The following is a 20,972-nucleotide window of genomic DNA, read 5'->3' as shown; positions in this document are numbered from 1 at the left end:
TATAATAAACAAACTACATCAATACACGATAACATGGATTAATCTCACAAACATACTGTTGAGTCAAAGAAGCTAGAAAAACGATGAGTGTAAACACTATGGCTCAATTTATGTACAGTTAAGAAACAGGCACCTCCCTGCCCCGCACCCAGAGCAATGGTGGTAGAAGTCAGGATAGTAGTTACTCTTAGGCAGAGCAGGGAAGGTAGTGTAGCATATGAGGGACTTTCTGGATGCTGGTAATAATTCTATTCCTTGTTCTGAATGCTGTTTTGTTCATTTTGTAAAAATTCATTGAACTATATTTTTACAGTTAGTGTACTTTTTAAGCAGTGAGTTACACTTCAGTAAAAGTTTAAAAGAAAAAACATGTTTAATTTAAAAATATGTGTTACTCTGATAACATTTTTAAAATACATATTTAAAATTTTACACCTACAAGAGACGCCAAGCCTTCTTCTCATATGTGGATCTGAGATACTCTTTTTTAACATCTAAAATATGTTTTTGCTCCAAGATGTTTCTTCAAGACTGTTCTATAAGCACCCTGAATGCCAGCTGGTGACATCTCCATCACATGGCAGCAGTAAAACCGTTTGCAAACACTGTGATCTTTAGAGAAAAAGGGTTTACTACAAACCCAATATAAAAATATTCTGCAGTCTAAATCTACTCTTAACTTCAGCATGGGTTCTTGTGTCCTTGCCAAAATAATAAATCTGCTAGAGTTTTCAACTCAATAAAAGGGAAAACTTTCTAACAATTAGAGCCAGTCAAAAAGGACACAACTGTCTCAATGCACTGCATGCCTTCTATCTCTAAAAATATTCAGGTAGAGGTTGGATGAGGCTTCATCAAGGAGGGAAGGTGTTGTATAAAGAACACAAAATTTAGAATCATACAAACATAGATTATGGTCCCAACTCCTAGAGATTTGTTTCAGAATAATCAAGGGAGGGGAGCGTGGGAAGATACAGATGATCAAAAGTGGCCACAAGTTAATGATTGTCTGGCTACATATAATGGGGTTCACTGAATTCTTAACTCTTAAGTTTGAAATTTCCCATAATGGAGAATTAGAAGTTTGCTGTGTATACTAAAACAACTTGGGTTCTCTCTTCCTGTTTCCTTTCTCTTCTATATTTTCCTTAGCAACATCATTTGCTCTCACTGCTTCTATAAATTCCATATATTTATGCTTAAAAGTAAATGGAACACCTTTTCTTCCAACTTGCTCCTCCTCTGTTTTACTGGCACCACTGATTTCATAGACTCTAAGAAACCTGAAGTTACCTTTTACTTCCCCCTTTCTCCAGCCAACCAGTTCCACCTCCATTTCCCCAACTTCATATTGCTAAAATATATCTTCTACTTTTCTTCTGTGTTTCCCACTGGCTTGGTTCAGGTTTTCAATGATTACTTAGAATTTTATGACTTCTAAAATTGTGTTTCCTCTTCTTTAAAAAGACTATTTTCCTTTATTTTTTTATTTTTTATTTCTTAATGAACATTTAAGATTCATATATAGAAGCTAAAGCAATAAGTCAATCATGAAATAACATACAGGGAAATAAAATGGAAAATAACTCATTTACAATTTCTCGCCACTGAAGCACTACACACTGGCTGCAGTGAGGTGTGGTCAATGTTTCAGACAGTGGATGCTCAGGCTAAATGCCAAGACTGTCATCACACTACTTTTTAAGATCTTTTCTTTCTTGATCATTGTTCAGTTAGTGGGGGGAGTCGGAGGGAGAGAAGTAAGTTTCATTCCCACCTCCCCCACAAAAAATATTTTTTAAGCAGTTAAATTTTTCCTTGGGGAAACATTGTATCTGTTAATCTAATGTACCATATATTTCTGTTATTAAATGTCTGCATAAATATTTGTTTATTCTATTTCTTAGCATAAGATCATGCAGTACTTTTAATTTCAGAACAGTAAGAATTATCAAAGGTAATTAGTTTTGTACATAAATGCCCAGTTTCTTTTTCAATGAAAAATGTGCTCTTTGTGATATTTGTTTCTTGTGAGAGTTGGTCAAGTAATAATCATGGAGTATTTCCTAAAATATTTATTTGCTGGGAAAATTTGTATGAAATGACATTCAAAGTATAAAAAACATTGTTAGGTAACACTTGGAACAGTTAAAAATATACTTGTTTGTAAACTATCAATGTAAGATACTGAGCATCTGAGTGTCAGAGCCATTGTCTCCTGTTTTTCCAGAAAGTGGCTTGATTTGTCAATGTGACATCTTTGAAACATCTGACATTATATATAGAAACATCAAGGCAATATTATTTGTACATATTATTAAATATGCAAAAATTTCCTGAAAGATAGTGCCCAAATAAGGGAGGTCTCCCAAGCTCAACCTCTCCTTGGTGCCCATCACTGAACGTATGGCTGTCTTGGAGTTTGGGAGCATGGCAGCTCATTTTGGAGAGGTAGCCCCTTTAATGACTGGCTTCCTATTCAAATATGTTGCCCAGTAAACTAGGCTGAAAGTGCCAAACAGGACTGGGAATATAATTCGGGACATTCTGTCGTTCTTGCTGATGCTGTTGTAAGTCTTTTTGTTTTCAGAAGTCTTGTCTTCAGGTTTTACTGAGGCTGAAGAGGCATTTGAGGTCCCTGCAGGGGTCTGCTCCTTTGCGATGTTTGGGGGGGTGGGTCATCTTTCCAGTAGTATAAGCATTTGTTGATTTATTTAGTGTAAGTTCACACTCCTTTTTCTTGATCTTGGCTGCTTCCAAGGCTTTTTGGCCGTCCCAGGCTGGGCCTGTCTTTGTGAAATAGTTGACGGTGGCAAACTCGATCAGCGCAGAGAACACAAAAGTGTAGCACACGGCTATGAACCAGTCCATGGCCTTCGCATAAGCCACTTTGGGCAGAGAGTTCCGGGCACTGATGCTGAGGGTTGTCATGGTCAGCACCGTGGTCAACCCAAACACTGTCCCGGCTGGGACTGATTCTCGGTTCAGCCAAAAGGACAATTGCGACAAGATCACAGTCATTACGCAGGGGAGATAGGTCAGAATGACAAAGTACCCGGTCTTCCTCTTCAGATGGAAATGAGCCGTCATGATTGTGTATTCACCTGTGCTGGTGCTGATGTTCTCTGTGCCCACTGTCCGCCTCATCAGGTGGTATTGGTTCAGCCTGGAGCCATCTTCTGCCACCACCACCGACTTGGTTGTGCCGTTGGTCCAGACATAGACAACTTCGGAATTAGGATATGCACAGCTGCCAAATCTCAGAGGGCAGGCATGGGCCTCCATCGGGAAGTCAAGCTGCATTGGGCGCTCTGCCGAGATGGTCAAGCGCACGGTGTACAGCAGAGTGCCATCCTCCAGCCGCAGCAGCTTGTTGGGCGTGGTCATGTTGTGGGCGATGGACTTCTTCCCATTGTGGAGGAAGGTGTCTGGAGTCCAGATTTTGCTGGCAAGGAGGTTGTTGAGGGGCAGGCGCTGCATGGGACCTTTAAACTGAAGGCTTTCGTCTTTCCAGCTTTGTCAGAAAAACATGTCTATGGTGCATTCCATTTCCGTGTCAGACACTGGGCCGAAGTTGGTGACGTAGATGTCCGTTCTCACCTGAGTACTACGCTCTCTGAGCCCAGGCCTCAGTCTGCTGTCGTAGCCATCCAGGAGCCCATCCAAGATCCTGGTGAATACTGTGATGTTGTCATTGGTTTCAACTTTTACAGAACTGGTTGGCATTTGTGAAAAGCCAAAGTGACTGGCTAAGTTCATGGAAATACAAAACAGAAGGAGGCTTTTGATCATGATAAAGCTAGAGAACATTCCATTGTCCATTCCCAATAAGAATAATAGCTGAAGCAGATGAATTTGGAAGAATAACTGTTCCTTTCTCCACCTTGATCTTGAAGCTTTCTGAAATATTTGCCACGCGTTCAAAGTCAGCAAGCTACTCCTTGTTCTGCAAGGTGCCTGCGCGCCGGCCCAGGAAGGCAAGCCGTTGGCGAAGGTGCATCCTCCTCCTCCTCCGCCTGCTCTCAACCAGCTGGCAGGAGCGGAAGGCCAGTGCGGCGTCACCGCCCCATGCCGCCAGCGCGAACTGCCGCCAGCGCGAACTTCCCCAGTCCTCTCGGGCCGTAAGCCCCCGGTGCCCCCCGCGCTCCCGCTGCCACCCTGCGGCTCTGCTCCGCAACCGAGGCCGCGCTCTGCCCTGGTGCAGATCCCCGCCCCCCCGCAAAAAGACTATTTTCTTAACCAAAAACAAAAGTCTGTGCCTTTTATTTTCTTTAATAAAACGCTACCTCACAGGATTATTACAAAGATTTAGGAGTTCATACATGTGAAGCACCTTGTAGAATTCCCAGCATGTAACAGGTACACGAATCCTGGTTTTCTTCCTTCTCTGTGCTTGAGTCTCATCAAACTGGCTCCTTACTGAATCCCTAAAGATATCATACAGTGTCCTGATTCTGTTCCTTTGCTATTTCTCCTACCTACACTGAACTTCCATCCCATCTTCCTATGTCTAAAGCTACACTATTCCTTAACAGTCAGCTCAAATGTCACCTCATCCCTTCAACAAATATGTTTACTGTATTCAAGAATAGAGAGACCAATCAAAGTCAGGCACTCAGAGACTACAGTCTTATTTCATGGTCAGGAATACAAGCGTCACTACATCCCGCCTAAGGAAGAGAGTAGAACATGTAGATATAAATTAGGTAATTGGGAGTCCTGTGTGGTTTTTGCCTTTCAGTCTGACAGTCTTGACTCTCTCACATTAGGAACTAGCAAACATAAGTGTGCTCCCAAATCTCCTAAACCAAATATATAAACTAGATAAATCAGTGGTGATCGTTTCAAAATGTGTCTTCGTTTACGTTCTTCAGAGGCACCTCAGTGGTCCTTTAAATAATGAGTTCTCCTGCTGCATTTAAATATCATCACAAACCTCTATTAGCCATAACTTGTATGGTGCACATTATTATGCAAAGTATGGCACACTAATACAAAACTACACGTAACTAGAAAGAAAACAAAGTACAAATAGTTCGAAACATTCTTAATTTTCTATATTCGTAAACCATGAACCTAAATTTCAAATCTATTTTACGTAGACATTTCAACTGATATTACATTAAAAAGACAATTCATACACCAAGCTCCTCCACACTTAGCAAGGTTAACACAGCCACATTATTTCTCCTGAGAGACATGTCTGCCTGCTAATCACTCTGATCCCATAACTAGCCCCACACGGTAAGCTCCTCTTCACTATTCAAGTTCTCCTTCAGAGTCACCTCCTCTCTAACCAGCACCCCTACCCCCACCCCCACCATCTGGTCATTGCTTCCCCATCTGTGTTCTAAAAGCACTTTATACACACTTCTGTTATGCCACTAATCACCCCATTTACATGTCTGTCTCTCTGTAGTTCTCCCACACCTCCCACTCCTCCCAACTAAATAGGGAGTTGCCTGAGGAGGGGAAACAGGCAGGTAGTACAGAACTGTGGTAAGATCAGACTCTGTAGCCAGACAGCTTGGCTTGGTATCCCATTCTGCTGCTTAGTAGCAATATGACCCGGAGCAAACTCTTGCCTTTAAGCCTCAGTTTCCTCATATGCAGAAGGAGGATAATAATTACACCAACCTCACAGTGCTGTTATAAGAATTACATGAAATAATTTAAAGCACTTAGCATCCCTCACTTCTCAGCTTCTTTGTGACATGGTAGTTTAAAGCAGTGTTAAGGACACAGGATTTAGTTAGGGCTTGGTTTTGAATTTTAGGTCCAACACTTATTAGCTTTGAGACCCTGGGCAAGCTATTTCAACTCTGAGAGCCTCAGTCTCTTCATCTGTAAAAGTAGGATAATAATTAGCACCTATGTTAGGGTTACTGTAAGGATTAGACAAGGAAGTTCACATAAAGCATCTGGCACAGGGAAGTGCTCTAGAAATATTTCCTATCAAGCTTTCTATTTATTTATTTGAAGGCTGGTCTCCTAGAGACATGTCAGACAGCAAACTTCTTCCCTTCCACAAGGAACCATATCAGGACTCAGCATTCGCCACATATGATGTTCAAGGTTATAGCTGTTTGTCTTCCTTGGACTTCAGATTTCCCATGGCCATGATTTCAGTCACTATACTAGTTGTGCTTTGTGAGGATATAAACTTGCGAGTGCAAGGAAACAAGTTAATAATAGCCAGTGCGCTTTCCTACCTTAGGTATCACCTTTATACCTCCGTGTCATTAAGCTTTTTAACTAAGGCTTATATTAAACTGAATATATTAAGAAACTGACTTAAGGAAACCCATGCAGAATTGTTCTATTTATGGAATTCCTTGGTGTGCACTAGGTTGACAAAGTTCATACTTGGGAAAATGATTTTAATTTCTGTACTCCTAGGGAGAAAAAAGTACTCCTAAGTGGTAATGAAACTAAAACGAACAAGGATAACAAATACCGTTACAAAGAAACTTTTCCCACCTGCTCATCCATACACCGTCTACCTAATATGAAAGGTTCACTTTTATCTAAACTCCTAATTCTGCACAGACTGATCAAGATCTAAAATGCTTCAAAATTTTCTGAAGCGGTTTTATATATACGTCGAACAAGAGTGATAATAGAGGCTGCAAGTCCCTCATAACAGAACTCAATAGCTGGTGACTCAAAGATGAGTCAATGTTAACTGATCTCCTATGCAGGAGAGAGATAAAGTATCAAATGAGATGAGTGGCTCAGGGAACCAAAGTAATTCTCTTGACCATGTCTAATAAATCGCCTATCTTTTTATGTTCATCATAACCTACAATGTGAACGTCTCTTACCATAGCCTATGATCAATTAAATTGAAACTCTCAGCTTTCACAAAGCTAAAAAAAAGGGCAGAGCAATGAGAACTGTCCTCAAATCCCAACTCCTTCTATTCCTCTCTACCAGCTTTCCAATACATGCCTTTGAATAAGGGAATATAAAAATGACCACTTTACATGACTCTAGCACATTTACAAATTACATAATAATTTCATAGACATCCTTGATTCTCGTAACTCATAACAATGTACAGCATTATAAGTCTTATTTTACATATGAAAAAACTAAGGATGAGGAAGTTCAAGTAATAGCTTTCTGTGATCACATAGTAAATGGTACAGTCAAAACTGCAACACATCCACCCAGCCTGTGCTCCTTACAACACCAAGATGTACAAGCAACACTATAAAGCAACAAAAAATAATGTATGTATTTAATATTCATTAAAGCTGACTCAGAAAGTGAGGCAATAGGGGTATCTCCTTTACATATGGCCAAAAATAAATAAACTTCAGGTTAGACCAGCAGTTCTCAAATATTCTGTTCACAGGGCCCCTATACATTTTAAAAAATTATTAAGGACTCCAAAAATCTGTTGTTTATATGGGTTATATGCATTCATATTTGCCACATTAGAAACTAGAAATAATACTTTTAAACATAAGACTACAAAAGCTCACATTCCATTAGCCTTCAGGGTGATGATGTCATCGCATATCAGGAAACTCCTGGAAAACTCCATTGTACACTTATGAGAGAATGACAGTGAAAAAGGTGAAAACATGTTTGTATTATAATGAGAATAGTTCTGACTTGGTAGACTGCCCTGTAAGGCTCTCAAAGTCCAAAGGGGTCCTCAAACCATACTTTGAAAACCGTTAGTAACAACTCTTAGTCATGGCAAATCTTCTTAAATTCCAAGTTGTAACTCATTATTTTACTTTAAGTACACTGTTTCTCACACTAGATTAAAAAAAATCTTGAAGGAAGGAAGGACTGTTTTATTTATTCCCTCATTGCACTAATTCTCTTTGCAGTGCACTGTGCCCTGGACAAAGATGGTATCAAACAATTACTGAGTAAACTGAATCTCTTCTGAAATCTAGTGGATGGGGGGAAAGAAAACATCTTATGCCAAAATTATCACTTCCCTACTATGCAAAGATAAGAAAGATGAAGTATGTAACACAGAGGTCTGTCTTAAGTCAGTTAGCTGTATTGAACAGACAGAAACTCCATTCCAGATATGAAGTAAGAAACAGCAAAAGATCTGAACAAGAGAAATGAGGCAAAAGTTAATACTTTAAGGTTATAAATGTCCAGCTTTCCCCTCAATTTTCTCTATCCAAATAAAAGTAGCAAAGCATTTTCTGAACTATAAATGATTTTTAATATTATCCATATCTATGCTACACTTAGTTCATAACCCAATCACCTAACTAAAGTCAAACTTATTAAATGAAAATATATTAAAGATGATTTGTACCTGCACATTTAGGAGAAATTCCTACATTAGACCTATGCAGAAATAACAGAGAAGTGAATAATAATGCCACCTCATTCTTTTCTCTAAGAACTTTAAAAACTTTAGATTTTTGTTTCATTCAGTATCAAAAATTACAAGTTACATGACTTACCCAACTATACACTAAATAAAGAAATCCGCAGTAAACAGATGTTCCTCATCATATAATCCTACTATTTCAGGGCAAGAGGCTGAGTTACTTTCAAGAAAAACCTTAAGACCACAGAGGCTCCAACAATTATTACCACAGATTCTGGTCTAAAATGCTTGTTGACTGGCATGAATCTCAGAATGAATCCAAATCCTAACTCTATAGTACTAAAAAATTCAAATAGTTTGAATAATTTACTCAAATATTTTAAGTAAGCAATTTACCCCTAAAATGGCTTATAATTTAGATAAATTGTATTCATGGGCTTTACTACAGACTAAGATGGTCATGAATTTTCTCCTTACACTTCACTAATTTCAAAATAGCTGAACTAAATTCAATCTGTGCTATCTACCACTCCAGCAACAGTAAACAAAAGCAATCATATTTTGCTACAAACATTTACTTAAATTTTTCCCATGTCAAGAGTCTGCAATTCTAGTTCTGATTAAAATCCAAAGTTAAATACTGAGAACTAATAACCTTTCCAAATATTAAAACAGATGAGACATAATCTTCATAAACTTTCCAAAAATAATATTGTACTTAATAATGGTGAGAACAAAACAAAATTTTCAGTGTATTATAAAAATAATTATCACAATGAAATTAGCTATGGAAGAATGGCTCTTAACTTCAGCCTCAGCAAGTTTCACAGAACTAAAAGCTTTGAATTATTTACTTGCTTGACCAAATAACTCAGGTAGCGAGACTGTGTAGTCAGCAACCACATTCATCCTTAGTAATAAGTATGAGTATAATCTAATATTCATGAAAAGCTATTGTGTGAAAAGAACAATGAGTGCGCACACCACACCAGATGCACTATTTGGTAGATACTGATGTCTGCATGAAACAGCTGTACTAAGAAAACAACACAGTCATTTTTCAAAACAGAGATTCTTGTAGCCAGCTACTAAACAGAAATAATAGCTCCCCCATTATTGCTACTTAAGATTTTACAGCAAAGAAAACAATAGTCACTTATAATTGCAGATTATATAGGAGGATATGGAGTTGATCCTGGCAGAAACACCATTTCTAAACATACTTAGGTTACAAATACCTATTCAACTGGCACATACCTCACCAACGAAACAAGTACACATAACAGGTACTTAATACAAAAGAATAAACTCAACTAAAACATCTTTACTATGCTTGCTAATCAGCATTTTTGTTGTAAGTACATATCAGGAAGAATTATGCTGGGGAGTGGGAAATTGTGTAGCCTTTTTTTTTTTTATCAAAGTTATGCAAATCAAAGCATGGACATTCCAGTAATCCACCTACCATATCATCAGCCCCATTCTCCCTACAATACATGAAGAATTTATGGGCATAAAGATCCAATGGGCTGATTAGAGAAGAAATACATGTTCTAAAGCATTCTGCTGGTTTGAGGAAAACTGGTAATTATGCACCAAACCAGTGAAAATAAGTTTTATTGTTATTCTATATCAGTCCAAGGGAAGGATGATAATCTGCGGTTTATCAATATTGGAACTTTCCTAAGAATGTGAAATTAAAAACCAAGGCTTCTGGAGTGCCAGAGAAGGCTGCAAACACATTTGTGTTTTGTCTTTGTGTGTGGGAATGAGAGGAGGAGAGATGGTGTCAGTAAGGTGCCTGACAGACCTTGCAGTCAGCACTGTGAACTGTTGGAAACCTCAATCAGCATCATTCGAGTGCGTGTGCGTGCCTGTGTGTGTGTGCCTGTGTATGTGTAGGGGAGAAGGCATTCCTCTTCAATACTGATTTTACAATCAGAACTGGGTTATATATCATCAGTCTGTGTTTATAACAACAACCTTCAACCATTAAAAAAAAGGTTAATATGTTCTATACATTCTATTTAAAGAAATTCAGTGAACGGGTATTCTTTAGACAGACTAACTTCAAAATCCCAGGACTTCAGTTACAAGGCTGAGTTCATTCTGTGAAAATTTATTAACTGTATACTTACGATTTGGGCAGTTTCTGTATATACACACAGAAATACACACACACACACACACACACACACACACACACACACACAGTATCAGTAAAAAGTTTGTGCAAAAAAAAAATTCTGCGTTTAACAGGCTAGCGTACTTTTTTATATAGGATAGTCAAAAAGTGATATGGAAGCAAGGAACTGAAAAAGTGAAAGGGTAAGCTCTTTGGCTATCTGTGGGAAAAACATTCTTGGAGAAGGTCTAGCAAAGGCCTTGTGATGGGTGCAGCTTGGAGTGTGAGAACACCCAGAAGGCCAGAAAAGAGTAAGTGAGAGGAAGAGTTATAGAATATAAGAGTTACAGAAAATAAGGTATGGCCAAAAGTGGAGTAAATCAGTTAAATGACTTAGACCTATGCATAGTGCCTGGAGAAATGTCTATGTTACACCTACAAACCAATTTTCAGGGTCACATTTATATTATACTCTCCACTTTATTATTAAGGAGAAAAGGATGGGGAGATGGAGAGGGAGGGGGAGATGGGGAGGGGAAGATGGAGAGGGAGGGACAGAGGGAGAGACAGGCACCTCCTCAGCATATAAGAGGCTTGTATTTGTGTGTTTGAGCATAAAGCTGGGGGTACAACTCAAACTTAATGCTTCAGTATATCAGAGGAATGAAATTAAAACGGAGAGGAGTACATTTATTCAGCAGGTATCATATGTGACATTTATTATCTCCAATTAGATAGATATTATTTCCGTTTCCATTTTACAAATCTGGAAACTGAGACCAAGAGAAGATAAGGCCTTTTGTCCAAGGTCTTTTTGCACGGTAGAGTGCTGAATGCAAGTATACGTTAATTCAAAACTCTATCTACTGGAATAGACAATTTAAGTACTTCCCTATAGCTTCAACCAAAAGAATGAAATAATTCCATGGTATTGCCAGTCTCTATGTAGCACCTGCAGTTCTACTCATTTGAAGGTAAATATTTAACACTTACACCTCATTTTTCCCTAGTACAAATATAGTAAGTATGTGGTTTTATGGGAGTCCTAGCAATTTGGCAAGAGAGATTTCGAAACTACTCTGTAAAACTTCTGCTAATGACCCAGTAGTTGCTTTATGACTTTCCAATGAAGTGTGAAGTGCTCTCATGCCATGCCCAAAGTGTTGGTAGGTCCTATGACTCTATAAAGGAACAAAGGGATTTAACAGCACTTGTTTCCTGGTGACACTGTTCTGAGGAAACGGAGAATGTGAAGGGAAGAAATGCTGGGTCAGTATTTAACTTCTAAAGTAGATATTTAGTGGTAGAAACTAACTAACTTGTTCGTATTGAACAACTGATTCAGAAAGTCTCAGCCTGCTATAGGGAATCTTACTAAGAGAAAAAAAAGAGACAGGTTATACTTTCTTGGATAGTGAGAGGTTTTTTAGAAATGCCTGAGCTGGGGCTTCCCTGGTGGCGTAGTGATTAAGAATCCGCCTGCCAATGCAGGGTACACAGGTTCGAACCCTGGTTAGGGAAGATCCCACATGCTGCGGCGCAACCAAGCCCGTGCGCCACAACTACTGAGCCTGCGCTCTAGAGCCCGTGCTGCACAACAAGAGAAGCCAACGCAATGAAAAGCCTGTGCACCGCAACGAAGAGTAGCTCCCGCTCGCCGCAACTAGAGAAAGCCTGTGCGCATCAAGCAGGACTCAACACAGCCAAAAATAAATAAATAAATAAATTAAAAAAAAAAAAAAAGAATAGAAATGCTGGCACCATTGAAGGCATACAAGAAGGACAGCAAAAGTATTAAGTGCTTAACATTTGTTTTAGCAGGTTAGTTTTAGTTATATTTATGGAAAGTTGTATCCCTCTGTGTTTACTATGCAACCGGGAGTTAATGACCCCAGACAGGTTTCCAGAGGACTAAAAATTCCATGAAATTAAACTGTTTATGCATTTTTCTGCAGAGTATCCACAGTTTTCATTAGCTTTCCCAAAAGGACCCTCAAAAAAAGGTTTAAAGGTACCTTTCAACATATATGCGTACACGTTCCTTTTTTGTATGCACTTAACCATAGTTTTTTTGTTTTTTAGGGTTTTCTGTTTAAGGGTTTAGAGCAGGAATTAGCAAACCATTTTTTATAAAGGGCCAGATAGGATATATTTTAGAATCCGTGGGTGCATATGGTCTGTTGCACATTCTTCTTCTTCTCTCTCTCTTTTTTTTGAACAACTTTAAATGTAAAGTTAAAAAATGTAAAAGCCATTCTTAATTTGTGGGCCTAACACCAGCTTGTTTGCAAACTCCCGGTTTATTCAGAGTAACCATTGATATATCTCTGCAGAAGTAACACAGCATGTCTTTGGGAGTCCAGGACTTTTTAAAATTTTTATTATTATTTTTTTTTATTATTATTTTTACATCTTTATTGGAGCATAATTGCTTTACAATGGTGTGTTAGTTTCTGCTTTATAACAAAGTGAATCAGTTATACATATGTTCCCATATCTCTTCCCTCTTGCGTCTCCCTCCCTCCCACCCTCCCTATCCCACCCCTCTAGGTGGTCACAAAGCACGGAGCTGATCTCCCTGTGCTATGCGGCTGCTTCCCACTAGCTATCTGTTTTACGTTTGGTAGTGTATATATGTCCATGCCACTCTCTCGCTTTGTCACAGCTTACCCTTCCCCCTCCCCATATCCTCAAGTCCATTCTCCAGTAGGTCTGTGTCTTTATTCCTGTCTTACCCCTAGGTTCTTCATGACATTTTTTCTTAAATTCCATATATATGTGTTAGCATACGGTATTTGTCTCTTTCTGACTTACTTCACTCTGTATGACAGACTCTAGGTCTAGGTCTATCCACCTCATTACAAATAGCTCAATTTCGTTTCCTTTTATGGCTGAGTAACATGCCATCGTATGTATGTGACACATCTTCTTTATCCATTCATCCGATGATGGACACTTAGGTTGTTTCCATCTCCTGGCTATTGTCAGGATTTTTTTTTTTTTAAAGGACTTTGAGAAAGTCACTAAGCCCCTCAGTCTCAAGTTTCCACATCTTTGTAAAAATGAGATACCGACCTCTCCTACACAGTTCCTTTAACTATTAAGAGAGATAGCAAGTGTATGGAACTGCACACACATTTCCTGGCATATAGTTAGCAAAGTGATTTTATTACCTGTGCCTCTATCTCATATGATAAATTAGTAATATTTATAAGTCAATATTAAGTTTTTGGTCAGGCATGCTCCTCCAATGCAATCTACTTTATAATGATCTGCTTTGGCTACTACTTCTAGTAACAAAGTAGGGCTTTCCCAGAAGCCAACAGACCTGTACACCACAGATTAGAATCCAACAGTTTCCTCATAATTACTCTTCTCCTTTCAATACGTAAATCAAATTTCTAGAGCAAAGATTTAATTTTCAATATATTATTTTCTATCTGAAGTGTTTTAAATGCCTAAATCATAATAATTCAAAACAGCTTAAGAAAACCCAACTTGCAAGAAGTTATTAAAACCAACACTAAACTGGAGCATACTTAGGTGTACCAAGGAAACTAAGGCCACAAAATATTATACAACACAAAGTAATCAAGTATTTGCCTAGCAGAGACACTGATCTCTCCTCTGTTTCTCACAAAACTGAAGGTCTTAAATGTATCCAAATGTCATTATAATGAGCTTTAATTTAATTGTTCATTGCTTTCCCCTGGAAGACTAACCAGCTTGAAAGCATGAACTCTGTTTTAACCATTTTTTTATCACCATACTCTCACACAACAGGAGGTATGGTAGTCTTCAGGAAATAGTTACTGAAAATAAGTGTCTATTTTTAAAATGACAACTATCTAAGATAATGATCTTACAATTCCATTTATATAGAGATACTCATCTGAGCAGGAGTACAAGAAAAAGCATAATAGATAAAAAATTAGCAAATACATTACATCATTACTCCAGAACAGCTAGCGTGATACCCCAATGTCCTTGTCTCCACTCTCCCAAAGTATCAAAGGTGAGTTATATTTCCTACTAACATTAGTAAGTAACTAACATTAGTAAGTAAACATTAGTAAGTAAAACTAACATTAGTAAGTAAAACTAACATTAGTAAGTAAAACTATGATTCCTACTTACTAAAGTAAACAGTAACTAACATTAGTAAGTAAACATTAGTAAGTAAAGCTAACATTAGTAAGTAAAACTATGATTCCTACAATCACTAAGGAATTTTAGCAGCTATTTTAAAGTATTTTCCAGCCTAAGCAAAGATACCTTTTACAAGTTGTCTATATATAGAAAAAAAAGTATGAAAGCGTAAGTGAATAAACACAGCACATACACTTAACTTTACAAATGATTTTGTCAGCTTTCAGAGAATTTACTTTGAAAGTTTTTAAGAAGACATCAATTACTATCCTTACCTCAAATAATCAGTAAAATTTAAAATGTTATAATTAAGAATAAATGTTTTTCTTCCTCACCTCAGAAGACCAAGGAAGAAATAACACAATTACAAGCCACATTATAGAGTATGAGGCTTTCCAGACCAAGCCTAATTTAGTTCTCTGAAATTAATGGTATATTTAGAGAAGATGTAAATAAAGATGCTAAAAGACCCTATCTAACTAAATACAGTCCTGTCCTCGCCTCCTCAATCTCCAGTCACTAAGAATATGTGAAAGTTTTCTACAAATACATATTGGAATATTTTCAAGAGTAAAAGAACAAAACAGTTATGACAAAACAGTCATGTTCAGAAGACATTCCATGAACCTGAAAAGTGAAGTTTCCCCCAAATATTTGTTCCATACTCATTCATTAAATTCAAATGGTGTCAATAAGTAGATGCCCCCTCATTTGTAAGTCAGAGAAGTAAACACTTATATATAGTTAATTAATGACCCAAACCTTGCACTAAAGCAAAAGTCCACCAAACTCAAGGTAAAAGCAGCCACTGTCTACTTACTATCACTGTACTGCAGAGAAACGAAAAATGTTTCAAGGGATTTTTAAAAGATTTCTAACAGAATGATTTTTTTTAACATTCAACATTATAATGATAATGTCTTTTATAAAATAAAGTTGCTCAGTGAAAGTCTCTTCGAAGGCATAATGTTTAAAGAGGGACAGAAATTATCACCCTCTACTATCCAGCTGTTAACTAACTCTTCCCATTTTCGATGAAGAGCAACAGTAACGCTCCTCATTTAGTAAGCATCTCAAGTTTATATTGCCAGGCCAGGCAAGTACCATCAGTAAATGTAGCAAGTGGGTGGGAACTACAAGCTACACGTAAGAGGTTCCGGCAGCTGCTACTAGACTCCATCTCTCCATCTTATTATTGCTAGGACAAATGCAAGCCTAGTGCTACCAGATCTTCCAAATTTTCCTAAGAAAAGCCAGAAATCCAAATCATGCAAAATTTTCCATTTTTAAATGTTGGCAATTAAGAAATAAGAAAACCACAGTGCAGGCCAAATTCAAAGTACCTACAAACTGAATCTGGCCTTTCAGTATGCAACGACTGCTAACTACACAGCAATAATAACCCAAGGAACAGAAGCATCAGTAAGAATCTCAAATGTCAGACTCCCAAACCCTAAACTCCTCAGGACTATTACTCAGATTTCATGTTGAAGATGGATTCTCCGTGTAATCAAGAACACTGGTGGTAATCCTTCTCTCTTGAAGACTAATTTTTGACTAATAATAATTTTTTAAAAACTATGGCTTTTACTATTTTAAAGTATACATTTTAAGAAAAAATCAAAACAATGAACACTGAGGTGGTGAAATCAGAATATTAGTAAAAATTAATAAAATTAGAATTATAATATGTAGAATATGTATACTTATTTAAAAATACTATAATGCTTTACAAACTGTGTTAGTTGGGTAAATGTCTGTCAGCTGGGTCCCCAGAAAGCAACCAATCATTTGAGCTCCCTTCTCATCTCTTTATGAGACATCAAGAATGGGTAGTCCTGATGGGCCACTTTTACTTGAGCAACATGAAAATAAAAAACAAATGAAGAGGGGGAAGAAGTGACAACGATGTTAATTGGCAAGGTATTTCTGTTTTATAATAATTTCAAGTGCCAAAAGATCCTAAGACTCAATACAATTTTCGTTACTGCTTTAGCTCTAAGTAGATTAGATAGCTAAAAAGGATAAACTAGCAAGACCTTCTATTTAGAAATAAAATCTGCTGGATTAAAAAAGAAATGCTAAGTGGGGCAGCACCCAAAGATTTAACCTTATGATTTAACCTTAAAAGGATCGTTTCTCAAAATTTCCAAAAAAAAATTTTTTTAAGAAAAAAAAAAGCTTTATAGTCATACTCAGAGTTCTCAGTTAATTTGGAAGGCTACCCCCACATATTTTGATGACATACTTAAAAAAAAATCCTTAAGAACAACACAGCAGAGTTTAAGGAAAAAGGGCAGCTTGACTTTATCAGAACTTGACAGCTGTGTGATTTTAAGCAAGTTATTTAACTACTCTGGGCACTATCCCCTGATCTATAAAAAAGGATAAACCATAGCTACTTTAATTCTCATGATGAGAATTGTGATACATCTTAAATGTATTTTAATTCATTCTCTTAGCTGAAACTTGAATCTGTACCACAACATCAGTACTTTAAAATATTCCTGGCAGAACAGCTACACACAGATGAGAGAACTCAACACTTCTTGAAGCAGCCCTTTTCATCCTCACACTTCTATCATTTTCTTTTACTAAACTAAAATCAGCTTCCTAGTTACTTCAACCCCATCAATCACATTCTAGTTTAAATCTTATTAAGTACAGCTAATTCAATTCTCACTAAACTCCAACCTCCATAAGGACTGAGACTGTTCAGTATTGAAACCCCAGCACCTAAAACAATGATAAGCACATAGCAGGTGTACAATAAATATTTACAGATTGAGTGATATGTTCTGTACAGTATTTACTGATTGACCATTGAAATGCCTTCGAATATAAAGAGCACAGGTGTGTATACTTCTGGAGGTGATCATTTAATGCTTAAGGTTTAAAAGTTGAAATATCATACATAACCAAACACACACATGCTATGTTTTTAAAAATCCCTTTGGATACAGTAAATAAAAGCAATTTTGCTACATTTTAAACGATGATGCTATTCAATGATACAGATGATAAAGTTCCTTCAAAGCAATAAACCTATTAATGGCTCCATAACTTCTAATCATAATTTCCTTCAGATTTAACTGAATTCCAAGTCTACATTAAAAAAAAACACCTCAAAATGACATGTACCCTCACTACCACTGGCTATCCTACAAATAACCCCCAAATAATAACTTAGTCAAGTTTTATCACCTGAAAGTTACCCAGAAAACATCAGAATTGAAATTGTGATAGAATTATCAAAATCTGTAACAACTTTCTCTCATGACTTTCTTAGCCACACACTGCTATAAACACCTCACTGCTTAAACACTAGAACTCATTTATAATTTAGTCACTTATATTTCAGAGCTGAAAGAGTAGGTTTCATAAAGTTATGTTCTACTTCACAGAACAGGAAATCAAACAGTGGATGACCACCTCTGCAAATCTATGGAAATATTTCCATTATAAATTTCTCCTGCCACCTGACGGTTTTAAGCTGTCACTCTGTGATATTAGCGTAAACAAAACACAATTACTAAGGTAAATCTGCCACATCACACAAGTCAATACTTGTGATTACCCAAACATCAAACCCAAACCCAAACATCAAATATTCCTGAATTATTTGGGTCACTAATGCTTGAAACTGTGGTAGAAAATCAGTGATCTAGAAACATGTAACTTCCACTAAAGGAAACTAGGTAAGGCAAATACCAGATTTACATAATTTTATAGGAAAGAACAAAATCTAAAAGCGTCAAACATTTTAATGAACACAATATTAAAGGAGGACAGAAAGTAAAATTAAAAATTCATGTTTTGTAAGAAATAGCCATACATGACCCTTTCAACACCGACAAGCCTTCCCAGACCAAAGTGGATGAAGCCTCTAGCCCTACAAAACTTTCTTTCCCCTTCCACTTCCATATTAAAAAAAAACAACCCAAACCCTTGTACATTAATCAAAATAGTATACTACAGAAAATCAAACCGCCAGATATAGGGAGACTTTAAAACAGTTAAAATCACTACCAATCTTTAAAATACTATCTGCAGGGCCATTTCGGGTACTGTGGGAGGAACTCAGAGCCAGGAAGAGCTGAAACGTGAGGGGCAGTCTGCGTCTGTGCTATAGAACCCACCCCCAAAGGGCAGATGACATTAACACAGAATGTACAGAGAATTACAACACGCACAGGCTCCCAACTCGTTACCAATCTGCAGTGGAAGAGTATTCCTTTCCAACAGACACTCCCTCTACCCTGAAAGTTGCCGAAGCAGCACAGCAAAACGGGCCTGCAGTTGCAAAACACAACAGCCCTGGGCTACCAGCACACTCTTCACGCCTGTACTTTGTGTCCAGGAACAATTTCTCAACGTGGCCAAGGTGATGCAGCAAAGCTGCCCTCAATGCAGCAGCCACGGATAGAAGTTTCTCAACAGTCCCAGAGCCATCCCGGGGAGGAGGGTGGACTTCCCTTCCATCTTCCATATGCTGCTTCGACCCATGCTGACAGCACCCTGGACGCCCAAGAACACACGAAGAGGTTTCTAGCTCCCATTAAGGCCCTTCGGAAGCAAAGAACGTAGGCACTACCTGCCTTTATCTAGGGCCCTGTCCAGGGCTGGCAAGAGCCCTGGAAAGCAGGGACTGGGATTCAGTCGTGGCCCTTCCCACCCACGCAGGCGGCAGCGTGCCTCCAGGCCCGGGGTCCCAGCAGCCAGGCCCCCGCGGCCGGGCGACCCTTCCCCCCAAGCCCCTCTCACCTGATCTTGTAACTCGGGAGGGTGTGCTTGCGCTTGATGACTTTCTTGAGCTGGTTGACGATGATGGAGGTCAGCTGCGGCATGGGCCGCCCTTCGAACTGGGAGCGCACCTCGAAGTCGATCAGCGGGTCCTCCACGAAGGAGAAGAACCAGTGGGTGAAGGGCACGCGGGTGAGGACGAAGCGCAGCCTCCCCACCACCCGGGACAGCTTGACGAACAGGTAGGCGGACTTGCCGAAGACCAAGTCCACGTCGATGGCCAGGTGGAAGCCCCCGCTGTACTCCACCTCCGCCTCGAAGGCCAGCTCCTCGGGGGAGGTGGCGGGCAGCGCCTCCCCCTCAGGAACGTCGGGCTCCCCGGTGGCCGAGGGCACCACGGGCCGGAGGAGCCGGATGGTCTTGATGAAGGGCACGGCATCGCCCAGGAACACGTCCCGCAGGCTCAGCCCCTCCAGCAGGCGCCCGGCCGTCTTGGTCTGCAGCAGCTCCTCGAACTCCACCTTGATCTTCTTGGTGACCCAGCGGCGGGCCAGCGCGGTGTCCCGCAGCTCCCGGAACAGGAACAGGATGGTGGCGTTTAGGAAGTAGCAGGTCTCCCGCGTCGGCGGGGCGGGGGTCTCGGGGGCCGGAGTCGGGCCGCCCTCGGGTGGCCCGCCGGAGGGCTCCTCAGCCCCGCCGCCGCCATAAAGGTACTCTCTCAGGGCCAGGTCCGGCACCGGCTTGATGTAGCGGAAGCCGTCGGCCGCGCGGGCGGCCTCGTCCGGCGGCGGCTCGGGCTGTTTGCGGTAAAGCAGCAGGAACTGGGTGAGCAGCGTGAGTAAGGAGCCCAGCACGGCGGACGCCAGGATCATAAGCAGCAGCCCCATCCCGCCACCGCCTCCGCCCGGAGCGCCCGCGCCCTGGCCCCCGCGCCCACAGCGCGGCTTTCTTCACGGCGCCCTCCCCCCTACCTCCATCTTGAGGACATCGGGCGGCGGGGTCTGGGCGAGCGGCTCCCTGGGCCTCGTCCAGGGGCTCCGGACGGCGCACTGCAGCGCCCCAGCCTGCGGCGGCCCGCGCCTCCTCAGAAGCTCCCGGAGGCTGCTGCTGTGGTGGCGGCAGCGGGGGCGGGAGGGAGCGGAACGGCGCCTTCCTCTGGCCGCCGCTCATTGGACGAACGGCGAGTGACGTCAGGAGCGTACTCGCTCCCGGCGGCGTCGCCTGGCAGCCGGCGCCCGGGCACGCGTACGCGGGTCCTTCTTCACCTCTCGGGCGCCCTTCCAACCCCGCCCCCACGCCAACATCCTAGTCCCCCGCGATACACGTGGCTGTCACTTCTGAAGCCGCTGCGCGGATCTGGGAGGATAACTGGGGCCACCGGTTGGAGGATAAGGAGGCCGGGCGGAGATGTCGTGGCGGCGCGTTCTTGACTCCGGTCATCCCGTTATCTTCTAATGCGCCCATCCCCCCTCATTGGCCGCGGTCCCTGTTACCCCTGCTGCAGTGTGATTCTTCCACTCCCGTCCCTGAGAATGGGCTGGCGGCTTTCCCTGCCGGGCAGCGGCGCAAAAGATCTGAGTTGGCCGTTCGGAAACTTCCCAAGCCGAGGACAAGATTGCACTGCCTCTGAGACCGCGGTCG

General features: G+C 40.4%; 1 protein-coding gene and 1 pseudogene across 2 annotated transcripts in view; both read right to left on the bottom strand.

Moving 5' to 3' along the window:
- The window catches only part of PDZD8 (PDZ domain containing 8), a 98,277-nt gene extending 77,770 nt beyond the window's left edge, over window positions 1-20,507 (bottom strand). The window contains exons 1-2 of one of the 2 annotated variants that reach the window (XM_067709279.1): window positions 20,303-20,504; window positions 19,353-20,128 (exon numbers count right to left, since the gene is read on the bottom strand). In XM_067709279.1, the coding sequence (XP_067565380.1) occupies window positions 19,353-20,128; window positions 20,303-20,308 (782 nt within the window). In that variant the 5' untranslated portion in view covers window positions 20,309-20,504. Of the gene's footprint in view, window positions 1-19,352 lie in introns of both variants that reach the window. The other variant, XM_067709278.1, reaches the window with a different exon arrangement.
- Window positions 1,973-4,083, bottom strand: LOC137208387 (gamma-aminobutyric acid receptor subunit alpha-5 pseudogene; annotated as a pseudogene).
- Window positions 20,508-20,972: the final 465 nt, after the last annotated feature.

Source organism: Pseudorca crassidens, chromosome 16, assembly GCF_039906515.1.
Source record: "Pseudorca crassidens isolate mPseCra1 chromosome 16, mPseCra1.hap1, whole genome shotgun sequence".
Classification (NCBI taxonomy): Eukaryota; Metazoa; Chordata; class Mammalia; order Artiodactyla; family Delphinidae; genus Pseudorca; species Pseudorca crassidens.
Note: the sequence above shows the minus strand (reverse complement) of the source record. Positions and strands in the feature narration are given on the sequence as shown.